This window comes from Anolis carolinensis, chromosome 5, assembly GCF_035594765.1.
Source record: "Anolis carolinensis isolate JA03-04 chromosome 5, rAnoCar3.1.pri, whole genome shotgun sequence".
Classification (NCBI taxonomy): Eukaryota; Metazoa; Chordata; class Lepidosauria; order Squamata; family Dactyloidae; genus Anolis; species Anolis carolinensis.
The window spans coordinates 80,992,681-81,008,539 of record NC_085845.1 but is presented as its reverse complement, the minus strand read 5'-3'; the positions used below and the strand labels follow the sequence as shown (position 1 = coordinate 81,008,539).

The 15,859-nt window shown below is 37.7% G+C and overlaps 1 protein-coding gene across 3 annotated transcripts in view; it reads right to left on the bottom strand.

The window, feature by feature from the left end:
• Nucleotides 1-2,812: 2,812 nt before the first annotated feature.
• Nucleotides 2,813-15,859, bottom strand: part of pds5a (PDS5 cohesin associated factor A) — a 55,491-nt gene continuing 42,444 nt past the window's right edge. The window contains exons 27-34 of one of the 3 annotated variants that reach the window (XM_008111619.3): nucleotides 14,986-15,118; nucleotides 14,434-14,553; nucleotides 13,492-13,554; nucleotides 11,851-11,996; nucleotides 9,865-9,970; nucleotides 9,224-9,579; nucleotides 5,130-5,271; nucleotides 2,813-3,949 (exon numbers count right to left, since the gene is read on the bottom strand). In XM_008111619.3, coding sequence (XP_008109826.2) covers nucleotides 3,857-3,949; nucleotides 5,130-5,271; nucleotides 9,224-9,579; nucleotides 9,865-9,970; nucleotides 11,851-11,996; nucleotides 13,492-13,554; nucleotides 14,434-14,553; nucleotides 14,986-15,118 — 1,159 coding nt within the window. In that variant the 3' untranslated portion in view covers nucleotides 2,813-3,856. The remainder of the gene's footprint in view (nucleotides 3,950-5,129; nucleotides 5,272-9,223; nucleotides 9,580-9,864; nucleotides 9,971-11,850; nucleotides 11,997-13,491; nucleotides 13,555-14,433; nucleotides 14,554-14,985; nucleotides 15,119-15,859) is intronic. The other 2 variants (XM_062981670.1, XM_062981671.1) reach the window with 2 other exon arrangements.

Here is a 15,859-nt window from a genome sequence, read left to right as displayed (position 1 = left end):
CTTGGGATTGAGAGCGGAATTATACGGCTCTCAGGATCGATGGTGCAATCAGGGGTCATGTCAAGTTCAGCTTAGCTCACATACTGGATGATAGTCTCAGGATTCAAGATGGCAATCGTAGATCATTGGGAAGGTTTCTAGCCCTGATGTGAAGTCAGAGAACTCAGATACTCAGGTGGGAGCTGGTTGCCTTGCAGTTTAAGGCAATCCAGACTTCATGTCTTGATCAGTCCAGAATGGATCCAGTTCTGGTCAAGCATGTAGGGATATCCAAGATCGGTACTCTGTTTGAGCTTCTTCACTGAGACCTACTGAGGAGCTTGTTGAACATGACTGACATGTTATTGGCACTGGCAGAGACCAAAGGCTTATGCCCCTACCTACCAGACTTTTTTAAAAAACTTTTTATTCTTTTGAGAGAGTAGGATCAACCAGGGCCCACTTATGGCCTTTGGTTGATTTTCGGAGGGCAACTAATTGCACAAGAGTCTGAGAAGCTGCAAGCAACTTAGGCCTGCCCTGAAATGCTTGAGGGGATGGGGCCTTTGGAAATGCACCTTGTTGAATTTGAGGAACTCTGCAAGATTGATGATACTGTTGCTTGCAAATGTGAAGCATTTGGTCCTTTGCTGCTGGATTGCAGTTTTGAGAGATTTCTCTCAAAGGTGGATCTCAAGCCAGGAAATATTTTTTAGGGTCTGGCTTATGAAGCCATAACAGATGGAACAGATGTTTGTCTGGTGGCCTTTCCTAGGACAGAAGAGGCACTCTGCATGCACATCTGAGGAATCTCTCCCTCACTCCAAATCCTGTTTGAACAAAGGCTTTGAAGCCATGCAAAAAGACTGAAAACAACCCCGGTGGAGTTGGAGGTCTCTGGGAAGGGGACTGAAAATCAGTAGCAAAAGAAATATTGCTACTCAATATCTGAAGAATGCAGTGAATTGTGCAAACTGATAAAAAGGAACTAAAGGAATCCGTTTTCGGTGCTATATATATAGTGCTGCCCAGGGCAGGCTATCATGAGAAAGCTGCTCAGTTCTGGAACATTCAATTGTTGATCAGCACGTGCATAAGATTCTAGTTGTGTGATGCACAGAGACCAGGAAGAAGCAGCAGCAAGGATCATTTTCCTCTACACATATCCCATGTTCCCAGAAAGGCTCCTCGAGATCCTGCATTCTGAGCGATCCCAAACTGCTTGTACAGGCCTTTTGTGTTGTCAATTTCTGTTTTTAAACATTTCCATGCAGTATTTAATGAGGTTGCCTCAGATGAGTTCCTAATTAGAAGACCTCTGAAAAAGATATTGCTGCTCTCAATGCCAGTCCATCTCTGATGCTGCCTCCCCTATCACATTAACTTCTGGTAAAGTAAACTAACAATATTTTGGAATAGAGTAGGACAGCTAACACATACCCATCAATTCTTCCCGGATAAAATTGGGATGTGCTTGTAATATTCTAAGGGTCACTAGTATGACCCTTTTCTGCAATTATGATGAAGGCTTTCTCTTATTTAGTGCTGTTTATTCCTACCTACAGCTACAAGCCCCCCTCCCCCCAAAGGTGGACGGACTTGCATGCACATTTGTCTAACAATTTTTTTTTTAAAAAAAGGTTGATTGGCTTTAGTATACCATGAAGACTTCAAACTAGTTCTCAGTAGCTGAATTGTAAAAAAAAAAGATCAGATTATTTATTGCATGTAGTTTTAGCATCAACATATGGGCACTAGAGTAGAGGTGGGCATTCCAGACAGTTTTGGAAGGAACCCAAATGCTAAAGAATGGTATGTATAAGCAAACTGTTTTTGGTATGTGGGAACATTGAAATAACTGGCAGAAATTAACCCTATCCCTATTTTAAGCCATTTCTTTTGTTTTGAGATCTGAAATAATTATGCTTAAGCAGATGGCAATGCCTGAACATTTTAGGGAACTCTGGCAGAGACAAAACTTTTACATCAGCATTTAACTAGAGCTTGTATGGAGTGAATCTCTTTCGTGAATACCTACTGAATAGCGAAGAGATGTCGTTGCATTCCTACAGGACAGCCAGCTTTCTTTCAATATTCAGCTCCATGCCCATTGAAAATTAAAACTTCATATCCTGTCATTTAGTGCAGTTTCATGTTGGGAGGCCAAGGTCAATAGAAATTCATGTAGACTTCCCCCTTCTATCTTCCAATTCCAGCTTCCTTTTATCAAAAGTTAATTGTTACCAATAACATTGACAACATTCCTTGAGTTCCCATTTGAAGTAACAATTTAAAGTCCTTTTCAGTCACTAATTTTTAATGCACCAGTAACTTCTATGCGGTTCTATATTGCATTATTCTTATTCTAGATTTTAATTTGTTTTTTCAGTTAATCTTGAAAAATAATAATCAAGATTTGAGAGTCCCCAAAATGAATTGTCATGCCCTCATCTCTTCTTATTTTCCTCTCATTTTAAAAGTGGGTGGTCCTTGGAACTATCTGTTTAGTCAAATCAATCAAGTTGTCATAGCAGACAATTCAGTTTCAAATAATGCACAGATGCCAGGCAGTGCTTCTTCCAAGTTTTTCCTATTCTGAAGACAGACTTATATAACTTGACATAGCTGCTGTGAAAAGAGCTGGAAAAATGAATCACGTCTGAAACATCAATTGGACACTTTCATAACAATGGCTTTGCAATCGATTTACTGAAGGCAGAACATTATTGTTAAACTTCACTAAAGTTTGCATTGACAGCCATGGTATGTTGACACACTTCGGAACAGTGATAAAAGCAGGAATCATATTTTTGTAAAATAAAAAATACCAATGTGACACCTAGAAGCATTTATTTTATGCAACAAACTTAAATATGATCATGTGTACATAAAAGTGTACACCGTATTTTGAGCAATGCCAGAAAAAAAAAAATCAATATTGATGCAAGTCTTCTAAATTAAACATTTTAAAAATGAGCTGGGACAGGAAGACAAAAACATAAAAACAGATTTACTTTCAATCAGCACAATGCTTAAAATTGAGAGCAATCCTAAACATTTTCAACGTTTCTTACGAAGCTGCCAAAAGTCCAACTATTTTTAAAAATTGATTTTTTACATCAATAATAAAAATCTGGTGACAAACATTATAAAATTAATCAAATACTGGGATCTCTTTACTCCATTACTCAAATTTAGAATATTCCAACAGAACCACAGGAGTAAACCCATTTAGAAGTGATATATGTTTTATAAAACAACCAACAATATGTACATTTATTGCAAATTATATTAAACTAAAATGGAAGGGGAAATTAAAAAAAAGTGAAATGTCTACTTGCAAATCAATTATCAATTGATTAGTTTCCCACTGATAAAAGTCAGAAAGCAACATGTATAAAAATTGCCACTATGTGACTTCTCACAGCAGGAACCAAAATCTGTACATCTTATTTTGCTGGAAAGAATTATACGTAAAAGTCTCCAGAGGAAAATATGATGAGAATTTGGGTTATTTTCTTGTCTTGGATTAAAAACCATTCAGTAGTAGACTTCTTTCTTCTTTCTTCAAAAGAGATGGGCGATACTTGGTTTTAACGTTGCTTTAAAAACCTCACTTTGACTTCCTTCTTAAAAAATGCAGCATGAAAATTAATGGGAGTAAAACACTTTTAAACTCCAGATATGCAGAAACTGGAATCAAGTGTTAAGCAATTTGCTTAATTATTGACTTTTCATAAAAAAGTCTTGGGGAAATAAGTACAGATGCTTTTAGCCTCTCTCAAGAGTTTCTGCAGATTAATTTTATCTGTAAGGGAAGGAGCTTTCCTTCTGTTTTTAGAGCTGAAAGCTGTGTGATCCGAAGTATTTTCAGCACCTATACAGGAAGTTTCTTAGTTTTTGCAGAAGTTTGGAGCATGCCTTCATTTGGCCCTTCTTTCCTCCCTTTGCAAGGAAGTTTTCTTTTTACCTTGTGGAGAGAAAAAAGACAACACGAAGTCAAACCACACTGGAAAAAAAATCTATCAAGAAAAGAACTTTGCTTTTCTGAGTCCACCTTTAAAAATGAAGCTGCAATCTATACTGTATACCCTTAAATGAAGCGAAGTGCCACTGAAAACAGTGAGACATGCCTCTAAATATACACGTATGAGATTGTGCTACAAGTTTTTGTTTTTTACCCACAATATCTACGTGTCAAATGTAACGGTTTCATCTAAATGTCACTGTAGACAACTGGTATTTATAGCAGGCTCAGCAATATGTTTAACAGAGCAGTGTTTTAAATTCAAAGTGCCAGCATTTGTTATCCCTGCAACAATGTAGAATAATCATTATATAAGAGGCTCAGCAAAGGATTGGCGTGCGTGAGCTAACTTAGCTAGATATGCAGGCCTAAACCATGTTGCTTAGTTCTACCTGAAATAGATCCACTGAATCAATGTATAGTGAGGCATCTCTTGTGTAAACTCACAGATTAAATGGGTTTATTGTAATTGGTATTACCAAGAGGATCAGGGCCATAATTGTACTGAGATGCTCAACAGTCATTTCCATTCAAGTATTGACTACCACCACCTCCTTCCAGCACTGCCCAGTAATAATAATAATAATAATAATAATAATAATAATAATAATAATAATACAATAGAGTCTCACTTATCCAACATAAACAGGCTGGCAGAACGCTGGATAAGCAAAAATGTTGGACAATAAGGAGGGATTAAAAAATGCCTATTAAACATCAAATTACGTTATGATTTTACAAATTAAGCACCAAAACATCATGTTTTACAACAAATTAACAGAAAAAGCAGTTCAATACATGGTAACGTTATGTAGTAATTACTGTATTTATGAATTTAGCACCAAAACATTGCAATTTATTGAAAACATTGATTACAAAACACTGACTACTAAAAGGCAGACTGTTGGATAATACAGAACGTTGATAAGCGAAGGTTGGATAAGAGAGACTCTACTGTAATAATAATAATCCTTTATTTATATATCGCTCCATCTTTCGAGAGGACTCAGGGCGGTTTCCAGCATGTACAAAACAGTGAGTTGTCAAAACAACATACAACGGCATGATTGCCCATGATTTTAAAAAAGAACATAGATAGCCCTGTATAAGCTGCCTGCTGCACCTTGAGGAAGCCTCCCTCTGTATCCTCAGTGTCTTCCTGGCTGCTCTCACAAAGCTTAAAAAGATCCATTTCACTTGGGGAATATCCAGGACTTGATTCTATCTCCATCACTGAATCTCCATCACTTCCCAGCACCTGGCTTCTGAAAAATGTTAGAATGGTAATATCATTTGGAATAAAATTCTAACTAAACCAAGGAAGGAACTTGGTTTGGGTCCTTTGAACTGACATGGCGATGTTTCTTAGAACTCAAATCTATACAGGCAGACCACTTCATCAATATACTTTACAGACAGATGGAATGTGTACTTTTACACTTTCGAAGCTTGTATCGCCATCAGGAGTTGGTCTTCAACCTTCCCCCTCAGGATTTAAAGAACAGATTGCTTTAAAACACGAAAGCAAATATATTTGTCCAAGTCTCTGCAACCGGTCCTTATTTATAATAACTGTTATGACCCTCTAGTCCAGAGCTTTCCAAACTGTGTGTCACGGCATGTTAGTGTGACCGCTGCAGTGTGTAGGTGTGTCACATGAATGTAACAAGAAACCTCTGAATTTATGTGGAGTAAGGAATAAATAATGTTGCTTAAAAATATAAATGGAAGTTTTCAAGTGATAGGCTGTGTCCTCATACATTTTGTTATTACAATTACATATGTGTCCTTTTCTCTTATTAAAGGCTTGGTTTAAGCTCTTTTTACTGTTTCATAAAATGATACATGTCTACAGAGTGTGTTACTAACATGAGATGTTTGGGAAGCTCTGCTCTAGATATTCAAATGCAGCAAGAGAGTTATGTTCTTCCTGTCCTTCATGAGTACCCTGTGCAGGAAAACACCTTGGGGCAGGAAAATGCCTTATGTACAGTTATTACTAAGATGTTCCTCCTCAATTTTGGATGGGTGTGTGGGCCTTATAGTTTGTGGACATACAGTCACCATCTGTGTGGAGTGTGAAGTTACAGAAAAAAAGGTCTCATCTCCATCCGTCACAACACACACAGGTTTGGCAACAGAATGAAACTATCCACTGGTCACTCGCAGCGCAAAGGATTCTAGGATAGAATTCTAGGATTTTGTTGGTATTTCTGATTTTAACTAGAAGAATAGTTCATGGTTGGAATAAAATAATTTCCTAGCAGGGTCACAGAGATTAAGTAACTGGCTCTTCTTCTAACCAGAAATTGATTGGTCTGGTCCTACAAGGAGTTAATCAATACAGATTTCCGATTCCCAGCTTTTTAGCAATACAGGCAGTCCCTAAGTTACAAACAAGATAAGTTCTGTAGGTTTATTATTAGGTTGAATTTGTATGTAAGTTGGAACAGATACTTTGCTGTCTGTGCCCCTGTTCAGAAGATTTCACTTCACTTTCTCTCCTTGTGATAATTGGATTTTGAAAAATTTGGCTTGTTGTGGAAACAAAAATTGCTGAGAAAGCTTCAATGGAGACACCTTTTCCCCATGATATCTCTTCCAGGAGTAAATTTCCCTTCCTAGGGTAGATTTCTCTCACTTCCTATTGTCTCACCTTTATTCTTAACTATGAGTCATTTGTAAGTCAGGTCTTTGTAACTCAGGGACTGCCTGTACTAGCAACAAATTGGCCAATCCCACTTTACACTTATATGGCTTGAATGATCCAAATCTAAACACACAATTAATTCATGTTTCATATACAAGTTACACACATAGTCTGAGGGTAATTGTATACACAATATTTTAAATAAATGTTTTCATGAAATAAGGTTTGTCTGCACTGAACTATCAGAATGCAAACGTATCAGTGTCTTATCTCCCCATGTGGACAATTCTGGATTTTGGAATAGGTTACATTTTGGAGTTCCAGATAAGGGATGCTTAACTTGAATATGGGCGCTCCTGCTATATCACACCACCACGAATGGCTGATTTTATCTAACTGAAAGATAAAGTAAGGTTGTTCCTGGGTTTGCATCCAAATGGGACAACACTAGGTAATATCTGAGATCTCCAGGTACAGCTATGAAGTCCTGCTTGAAATGATGGAGCGGTGCTGCTAGTCAAGTTGGTTTTCAACCCTTCTGATTTAGGCCAATTATCTGATTCAATCTTAGGGAACTTTGTTTGCTTTGATGTGAGAGACTGAATCATCATTTACACTGATGATCCCAGGAAGGCAGCTCCAACAAATCCCAGCCACATGCCTTAAAGCTGAAAGTCAAGCCATCTCAATTTCATTCTGCTGTTCTACCACTACTTCCCTTGCTCCATCCACAAACACACAAAAGCATGCCAATGAAATAACGGGGCTGTTAGGAACAAACCAGGCAGAGAGAAAATTAGTATCAATCAGATGCACTGGGGGGGGGGGGGGGGGTAGGAGTTTGTACATAATGTTCTCAGCTCCCGCTCCTTTTGTGATTAAGACTTGGTCCTTCAGGTTGCACTTTTCTTTTAAGCACATATGAAGACCTACTAGGAAGAAGGGGGATACATTTTCTCAATGCTATGATGCATGCCACTGTGTTGTCCTGTGTCCCACAGTATTTTATATATAAAACCAAAAAAGTATTTGCTGACTAATGTAATGTGCAGCAGCAAAAGGTGCACTCTTTGTAATTTGGCCATTACAGTTCCTGGGTGCTTAGAATTCCTTCTTTAAAAATAGAAGTGTTAAAATACCAAAGCTTTCAGAAATGGAAAAGAGATTCTTGGGATGCATCTATGCTGTAGAATGAATCCACTTTAACTGCATTGGCTCAATGGTATGGAGTCATGGGTTTGTAATTTTACAAGGCTTTGAGCCTTCTCTGCCAAAGAGTGTGGATGTGTCACCAAACTACAAATTCCAGGATTACATAGCACTGAGGTATGACAATTAAATTACAGATGATATCCCTCAAATAGGAGCTCCAGGGGCTCTTGAAGCAGCTTCCCCTATTGCTTTGGCTCAGCACTAAAATTTCCGTATTATGTGAATCTAATTTGCACCCTAATTTTGGCAAGGTAATTTAGCCAAAAAAAGGTGAGTGTTAGATTAAATACAGTATTCTTTAAATTCAACGCTGGCATTCCTCCCTCTTAGGCATTGTTTGCCAGACAGGCAGCCATTCTTAGTGAGGTTTGTGGAACTATGAAGACTGGATTCTCCCCATTGGGAGTCGGCATAATCAAAGGAATCTTTTGCTTCTTTCACTCAGTTTTGAAGAGTATCAGAGGATTGAACAGACCCCGCCCCCATTATTCCAATTTGCGCCTAAATAAATAAATAAATAAATAAATTTAGGAGCACATAGGAGTAAAAACCTACCCCAGACCCTACTGTTGCTTACCAACAAGCCGAAATGAAATGAAACCGCATCTTTCCTGCTTTACAACCTGAGCAGAATAACATAACAGGCACAATGGCAAAAAGGAACCTTAGTCTAAAATGCACTTCTAAGCTGCATACACTTTAAAAAGTCAATCAAAAAGTGTTGTGGCTCCTGGCTCTGGAACTTGTTGTTCTCACAATTCTTTCGGTTGTAGCAAGTTCATATGGCTGCCGCTTTGGATTCAGAGAAGAAAAAATCTCCAGGATCCACCCAGACTTTCTATCTACTTAACAGCAGGCAGACAATGCTGGCCAACAATTTCCACTTCAGTTGGAGAGGAATACTTTACCCAAAAGCACACCTTCAAACCTCCCATCCCACCTTCTTAACTCATTAAGGCATTAGCCGGTGGGAGAGGCTTATATATGCCCCTAAACAACCTGGCTAATAACAAATGTTTTACATCTGAAAACAAAATGGTATTTGAATTCTGAGAGGAAGCTGGGATAAGGATTAGTGTGACAGAAAGATAAAAGTAGAGAGAATGTTGACAGAAAGGTGCAGGAATCATGTAATAATTTGTAAGCCTCTGCACATATCTTCAGCACCTATGCACAACCCTCCATCTGTCTATATATAGCCCGCCTGATTGTAACCTTTCACTTAACAAAATGCAGGACCTACCTGGCAAAGCTAAACAAGAGCTACATATGGGCTGCTTTGATTTACTGACCCAAGGTATGGCATATTTACAAATTCAAGTGTCTTTCTCATAGCAGAAAAGGAGTGTGTTTACCTCTGTAGATCTATCTGCCTCTGTGCTGGTACTGCCTTTTTCACTGCGTCTTGCTGTTTTGGTGTCTTGGCATTAGCTGCTTCTAAACCGCCTGGACCCTCTTGACTCGGTGCTGCTCTTTTCCGTCCTCTACCAGATGTTTTATTTCCTTCAGCATTTTTTGCTGTGATGCCCTGAGCTTCGGACTTGGGTGGACGCCCGCGTCGGGGTTTGGGAGGGGCAGGCTGACCCGTTTCATCTGTCTTCTTTTCTTCTGCCTTTTGATGAATATTTTCTGTTCCAGCTGCTACCGTGGTCCTTTTCTTCCCGCGTTCAGTGCTCCCATTTCCTTGTGTTGTCTGGTCAGAATTAATCTCCTAGAAAAGATCATTTTGTTTTTTAGTTTGTCTTCTAAAGATCTACTCGTGCAATGCATGAAAAGTCTTAGCTATACACAAACAAATTAGGCAAATATAAATGTAGGAAATACTTCTTTAAGTTCTTCTTGCTATTTGTTGGAAAAGTTATCAACATTGTGAAATGGAATTCTTTCTCAGAGGTTGACAGACAAAATGGAACAGTTAGACATAAAAATTCGGAACGCTTCTAGGTTAGATTAGCTAAATGACTAAATACAGAGAAATTAAACTTCTTACCCATACCTTGTTCTTTACAGGTTCAATTTTTGCAGGAGTGACAGAAATAATTCTCACTGGATTTTCATCATTTTCACTGACAACAATTTCCGATATGTCTGTGCTTTGCTCCCTGTTGGAGGATTAAAAAACAAACAAATGCTGATTTACAAAACCTTTCACCATAACTGAAATTGAAAATACACGTTTCCATCTTTTCAGTGTAACTAACAAGTTAAAAGCAACAACAACAAAAAAGGATCAAAATCATGCCCGTGAGGAGGAGGCGGACTGAGCATCCCCCTCATCAACCGTCTCACTGGTTGGACCCAACAAGATGGTTGGTGTGGTTTCTGGGAGGCTGGAATGGATTAACTGCATTTCAATGGGGAAATCTGCTTTCACATATGAATGTTTTGACTTAAGAAGATGGCCACAGAATGAATTAAATTCATATGTAGCGGTTCCACCGTATATAAAATAGGTATAAAAATTAAGTGTTGGCAAGCCTTGTTAAATAGGCTGGTTTTCCTTTTTGTGGACTTCAGCTGAAGCATTTTCTGCAGAGTCCACTGTAAACACTGCATATTGTTGCTAACATATTTGTGTAAATGTCTAGATGGTGTTCAGAAATCTTTTACTGTTGCCAATTTTTTCACCATCCCAACATTGATCTAAGGCCCTTGTTTGGACTTGGGATCCACAGTTTAAGAAATAATAGTTTAACATAAAGGATTATATCCATTTCAATTTAAGACCAGGGCTGGGGATCAATAAGTGATTATTGCGCATTCTTTCATTAAAGAATGTGGAAGAATGTATCAATCCATTAATAAATATCAGTACGTTAGGAGCTCTACTGCACAATATTTAGTCAGTTTTCGATAGCTATCATAGGCATATCTTACACTACTGCTTGAAGTGCCTAGTTATTTAGGAGAGTAATAGTATTAATAAAACACAATATGTAAGATTTTTAACAGTATTAATAAGAATACAGAAATAATACATTCTCAGCTCAGTGCTTAGAGGATGAAGTAACATTCACAGTTAGTGGCACAAGACCCCCATGAAAGTGTAAGAGCTGTGAATAAAAATACCCTGTTAGGTTTACAGTAGAGTCTCACTTATCCAACATAAACGGGCCGGCAGCATGTTGGATAAGCGAATATGTTGGATAATAAGGAGGCATTAAGGAAAAGTCTATTAAACATCAAATTAGGTTATGATTTTACAAATGAAGCACCAGAAGATCATGTTAGACAACAAATTTGGCAGAAAAAGTAGTTCAATACGCAGTAATGATATGTAGTAAATACTGTATTTATGAATTTAGCACCAAAATATCACGATATATTGAAAACATTGACTACAAAAATGCGTTGGATAATCCAGAACGTTGGATAAGCGAGTGTTGGATAAGTGAAACTCTACTGTACTTGTGAGAGAACATATCTCTAGGAATCTTTAGGTTCTCCAGCACCATTTGACTGTTAATTCTGCCAAAGTTGACCATAGAATTGCACTGGAGGACCTAAAGAATCTTAGCATGAACATTTTAAATCAAATGTATAAATAATTAAATCCACATTAAGTCAATCCCACAAATGCAGAGGGCCAAGTGTAACTGAACTTCTGAAATACCAAAGATAAACATACAACCTCTGAAGATATTAGATTAGAAAAAAAAACAAAGACAACTATTTCCTACATAATTATGGCAAACATAGTACAGTCACAAGGACATTTCTGGTGATCCCTGGTTATGCAAGTGCAGTCCATTTAAGGACATTGTCAAAGGAGATATATATACCCTTATGTAGTTTTTTTTTACTCCAAGGATGGATAGGCAACTGGAGACCAAGTGCAGCCCCAACTCCCCAGCACTCCCCAGGAGTGCACCCAGATGACGTGCCACTGTCATCACCATCAATGTAGGTACAGTAGCAGAGCGTTATACTCTGTCAGCATAGCTGCTAGATCTGCCATTATCTGTTACTAAAAATAGCATACCTTGATCTGTTTCCTGCAGGAGAGCTCAGCTCTGAATTTACACTATTATTGCTTCCAGTTTCGGATCCCGTGCTCCGAATATATGGCCTCCTTCCAGTTGCAGATAAAGGCTTATTTACCGCACCTAATACACCAGTTGGTTTAGGCTAAAATGTACAAAAGTAGGCTGGGTTACGTCTGAAATGCATCCACATGTGCAATTAAAGGTTTACCAGATGTATTTAAAATTCTACTCTATATTAGCTAAATACATGTTTTCACCTTTTCAGTGTAACTGACAAGTTAAAATAAAAAAAGGATCAAAAGTGCACCTATGAGGAGGAGGCGGCCCCTCATCAACCGCCTCACTGGTTGGAACCAACAAGATGGTTGATGAATGGACCTCAGCGCCTCCTCACACACACACTGTTGATGCAGAACTGGCTAGATGGCTTTTAGATGGGGAGCACTGTGTCCATGAGGAAGAGGGCAAAGGCGAGGGGAAAACCATTTACAGATGAGGCGGCCAGGCCCCTCTCCAGCTGCAAGGAAAGGCATTGCGGGGACTGCCCCTCTGTGTGCAGGAAAGGCTGAGAAGGCACCAAGGGATCCTCTCTTAAACAAGACTCAAAATCACTCAGGCCTTGTATATCAACATTGTTGTTATTATTATTATACCAGCTTTCTTCCCTTAAACAAGAGTGAGGGGGAGAAGACAAAATAATTGGTGTGGTTTCTGGGGGGCTGGAATGGATTAACTGCAATGATTGTAGTATTTAAACAGGGAAATTCCTAGGCATTTGGAACAGTTTTGTGTAAAACAAATGCAAGGTAACCCCACAGCTATATTACAAAACCTTTATCTATCCTTCTAAGATCAAAGAAGTTCAAAGTCAGGCTGTTAAACTCATTTTCATCTAGGGTCACATTAGCCTTAGGGTTGATTTCAAAGGGCTGTTGAATTCATAGATACAAAGGACCACCTATGGTTTATTTTTACATAGTGGTCAGTGCTCTTTAGTGTTACCCAATTTGAATCTCCAGATGTTACTGAATGACAACCCCCATCACTTCTGATTATCTGCCATGTGGACTGGGGATAATGGGAATTGCAACCAACAGCTCTTGTGGCCCTGAGGTTGATAAAAGGTTAAAGGGCATTGTAAAGTCAGACATCATATCCACATGTCTTGTGTCTATATTCAAACTACACTATCCTGACTAAACAGAACTGCAGCCTTCCAGATATTATTGCATTACAACTCCCATCAGTCTAGTCATAATGTCTAATAAGAATGAATACAGGAGTTGTAGTCCAGCATCAGGAGGGCCACATAAAACAACATGGTGGGCTGGATTTGGGCCGCAGACCTAGAGTTTGACACAGGTGATCTAAGTGCATATAATCTCAGGATGATTTCCCCTTATATTCCAGTGCACTCCATTGTGCTCTCAGGCTTATGTATAGCTGTAGAAAATAAAACATGCACCCCCTCCAACATAGGTTTCCTTAAACAACAAGGTTTAATCAGAAATAAAGCCCACAAAAGTTAACTGGATTTATTCTCAAGTCAGTGTGCTTTGCTGTTTCATTCTGTGCATTGGTAGTAACTGGGTTGCTTGGAAATACTGTGATCAATAATTGTGACTATAAATAAGTACCTTTCCTGTTAAAAGAAGAACTCTTGTCTCCTCTGAAATATAGTTCCTGTCATTGCAAAAATCCTTCAAGGAAAAAAAAAGCACATCGTATTGTTTGTTTTTATGTTAATCTTTTCAAGATATAGCATGTGATTTAATGGACGTTTAAGTTGTTTATTTTATCTAATCAACTAATTTTCATCTAAAGAAGTGGGCCAGGAATTCATCAAGTCTTTTTATTTATTAATTTTTGCTGTTTCTCTTCTGCTGCCCAACATCAGCTGCTCATGTTACAAAAGCAAAACTGCTTCTGAAATGTGAAAATTTCAGAAGCAGTTTGTAATAAGACAAAGAAGCTATTCAATAACAACACTGAAATTTTCACAGAACTAATGGAGGACTTTTAACTAGATATCTGATTTTATTTTCTGGCAATAAAGCAGAACATCAACAATGCATGAACCTAAGTTGATAAAGAATAATGAAAATGCATGCTTGTGCTCTAGGCTACTAAAACCAAATAATATTATAAAGTTTCAGATTTTATTACTAGCCTGTACTGCCAAATTATTGATTGCAAAAAGAGCTTTGTTTTTCATTTGCCTTAACATTTAAAAAAACCCACATAGTAATTGCAGATGGCTATTCAATAATAATAATAATAATAATAATAATAATAATAATAATAATAATAATAATGCTTGAGGCAGGGCAGAACATAGTAAAACAGATATAAAATCACATATTAAAACACAGTTGAAATGCATTCAATAAAAGCATATATGAAAACATACAGCTATTAAAATACTTGAGACAAAAGTTAAATATATTTTTTTCTGGAAAACAGGATCATATTAAGATAACTATTTAAATGTATAATTTAATAAATATAATCCAGAGGAATGCAAACTGTTTTCTTACCACATGTAAAACTACATTTAAGCAGACAATATCAATGTGTACCTTCTCAGGTTGTGTAAAAAATCTGGTTGGCAGTGCAGGATCCTTTGGCGATTCTGCATTACATAAAGCGCTTTTGCTGTTGATTACACACAGGGCCACATCACACACAGTATAGAGTTTCTGAAGAGAAAAAATAATTAAGTTCAAAATTAATTTGCAATGTTCAGTTAGCTTATTTTCTATAGCAATCTGAAATAATAACACACTTTAAAAAAAGCATATACACACACTATACAACTATAATTTGAACTATTCTGGTCCATGTTTGTTCATCTTCAAGCAACATCACAAGACTGAATGACACAGCTACCTCTGCAGAAAATACTAGTAACAATTCTAGTTACCAGCTTATACAGTATGTGTTTCACTTTCTCTGAAATCTACATTCTCAATTCACCTTTGCTTCAAAACAATTACACCATGGAAAGCTATTTTTTTGTGCTTAATTATAATTCTCCCTGGAAAGAAATGGGAGATTTTAGCTTAGTGCTTCTTCTAACACATTCTGTTCAGTAAGGGACTTAAAAACCCTTCTTCTTTCATGTTCCTTACTTCATTTGCCTTTGGTTCATCTGGTGACTGTGCATCTCTTGTAAGTTTGATACTTTCTGTCATTTTTTTCATGAAGGCATGACTGTTGTTTTCATTTTTTGTCATTAAGACTTCTAACATGAACCAGAGGCACCTGATGAAATACAAACATAGCCAAATGTTATGAAACCCATGACAATCAGAAATCCCAGATTCTATGATGTAAAGAACTAGAAAGTTGTTTTTTTCAAAGTTAAAATGAAGGGAAGAGATGAGAAGCTACTGGAAACAGATTTTAGAAGTTTTAGAACAGCAAGAAGGAGAGCTTATGTGCAGAAGAAGTTGCCGAGTTTGGGAAAACATGACTTGGAAGTTAGAGGAACCAGAACCAAGTAAACTGGAATCAGAACATTTTAATCACATATCCAAAACAAAAAACAACAACCAAAATAATCACTATGTTTTTACTTTCTTAAGTCATGAGGGCCTGAAATGGTCTGAAGAGCACCTACAGAAAACAACAGTAAAATTCTGCCCAAGCGGAGAGGAAAATACAGAAAACCATAAGGCCTAGCAGGTGTGTTAGTGCCATTAGGTCGACTGTTTGGTTCTCTAGAGAACAGGATAGCTTCCATCTCAGATTTTTTGTAGGAAAAAGGAGGAAAGAAGTACAACCAAGAGGAAGAAGAGGATTCGAGATTCAACCTTTTCTGTGGGAGGCAAGGTGAAAAAACGGGAGGAGGAGCCAGGTTTTCAACAGAAACACTTTTTTTAAAACAAGAATCCTTAAAATTCATGAATAAGAACCACCAAAACAAATGCTCCTCAACAATTCTTAGAACTGCATATGCATACAAGGTGAATAGAAAAGTGCAGTTCTGTTTACAATCAAGAA